The 2,084-nt window shown below is 39.1% G+C and overlaps 1 protein-coding gene across 1 annotated transcript; it reads right to left on the bottom strand.

Moving 5' to 3' along the window:
* Positions 1 to 274: 274 nt before the first annotated feature.
* LOC145736216 (uncharacterized) lies at positions 275 to 1,246 on the bottom strand. The gene has a single exon (XM_081990518.1). It carries the CDS (start codon positions 1,244 to 1,246, stop codon positions 275 to 277), a length of 972 nt encoding a protein of 323 aa, XP_081846644.1.
* Positions 1,247 to 2,084: the final 838 nt, after the last annotated feature.

Raw genomic sequence — 2,084 nt, 5'->3', positions numbered from 1 at the left:
TTTTTGGTAATTATGGACAAAACGTGGTTATTAGCCAGAAACGTGAGCAAAAACAAAGCGTGCAAAAGCAAAAGTGATTTCAACAAAATTGTCATTCTTAACCCCACTTTTCTGTCTTTTTTCATTTTTTGTCTGTCCGAATTCAATTCACGGGTGACAGAGCCGAGATGCCACATCTACCCTCGCACGCCGCGTTGCCACATTGCGAAATGCACTCAACTCACAACATACCGCCTCCCGTTGAAAAGTTGTGCTTTTCAAAACAAGCACAGATTCAGTTGTCTATAGGTATAGGGCAAATTCGTGCTAAAGACCTTTTCACTATATTGCCGTTAGGCAAACGGACTGACACTACCCGAACAATGTGGTCGTTTCCTTCATGAAGCTGGACGACCCGAGCGAGCGACCAACGCAGAGGAGGGTTGTTTTCATCCTTCAATAAAACAAGGGTGTCCACACCAATGGCGCCTTCTTCTTCCGGGTTCGTCTTCCACTTTGTTCTTACTTGTAGACTGGTTAAATAGTCTCTTGACCAAAGTGACCAAAACTGCTGCTGCAGTTGCTGCAAACGCTCGTATCGGTTTAGTCGAGTAAGGGCAATATCCTTCACATCACGTTGAGGCTGGCTCGCCAATGAGTCTCCGATAAGGAAATGAGCGGGTGTCAAAGGGGTATAGTCATTTTTATCGTTGGAAATAGGCGATATTGGACGTGAATTCAAACAACATTCTATTTCAATTAAAAGGGTGTTCATTTCTTCATAAGTTAGTGATGCATTTCCTAATACACGCTTTAAATGGAATTTGGCTGACTTTACCGCAGCCTCCCAAATTCCCCCCATGTGAGGACTGCGTGCGGGAATGAAATGCCAACTGATTTGCTCATTTGCCAAAAAGGTTGTTATTGAGTCTAAATGGGACTTATCATTAATCAGGTTGTAGAGTTCAATAAAATAGTTATTAGCACCGACAAAATTCGTCCCGTTATCTGAATGAATCTCCACCGGTCTACCTCGTCTTGCACAAAATCTTTTTAGAGCGTTTAAAAATCCGGGAGTTGTAAGATCTCTAACCAGCTCTATATGTACTGCCTTAGTGGCTAAACATATAAAAATGCACATATAAGTTTTAACAAGTTTCGAATTACGCAGAGTTCTTTCTTTTACGTGGATCGGGCCAGCATAATCCACACCGCAATAAGAGAATGGCCTGGATGGTGTCACTCTTGAAACAGGAAGAGAACCCATTAAGAACTTAGCGGGCTTTGGATTTGCCTTATAGCACCGTACGCAGGAATTGATTATACGTTTAACTGATCTTTTACCATTTATTATCCAAAACTTTAAACGTATAATCGACAACAAATTTTGAACTCCTAAATGCAAGTATCGCATATGTTCACTAATAATAATTAGATCTGTAAGTTTATGTTTATAAGGAAGTATGACTGGGTATTTTTGATCGTAATCTAAGTTGGAGTTTTTCAATCTTCCACCTACCCTCAGTAATCCATGACTATCTAAGAAGGGATTCAAACTCAAAAGTTGACTTGTTCTCGATAATTTCTTAGATTCAGATTTTATATCAGTTATGTCTTTAAAAAACGCTTGGTTTTGAGTCAATTTCAAAAGCAAACGTAGTGACTCATCCAACTCATCTACGGTCAAAGAGTCAGAGGTAACAATAGTTTTCTTTAGAGTTCGATTTTTGAAGCGACAAATATAAGCTACCACCCGACGCAGTTTATGAAATGAGGAAAACCTTTCAAATATCTTAAAATCTTGAGTATCTGACGTCGCAGCATTTGTAATAGTAACACAAGTTTTTAAATCAGGTAATTTATTAGTTAAAATCTCTTCAGACACATCACAATACATTTTTTCACTTTTCAAAAACTCTGGACCGTAAAACCAGATGTTACAATTTAAAAGATCTTTTGGGTTCAAACCTCTTGAAATGACGTCTGCTGGATTAGCTTGACTGACAACATGCTTCCAATCGTCTGGATTAGAATTTTCAATAATTTTGGCAACGCGATTAGCCACAAACGTCTTCAGATTACAAGGTTCAATGCGAATCCATGAC

The sequence above is a fragment of the Ips typographus genome, linkage group LG12, assembly GCF_016097725.1.
Source record: "Ips typographus isolate SLU linkage group LG12, UJ_Ityp_2.0, whole genome shotgun sequence".
NCBI lineage: Eukaryota > Metazoa > Arthropoda > Insecta > Coleoptera > Curculionidae > Ips > Ips typographus.
The sequence above is the reverse complement of the archived record's forward strand: the minus strand, read 5'-3'. Positions and strand labels throughout refer to the sequence as shown.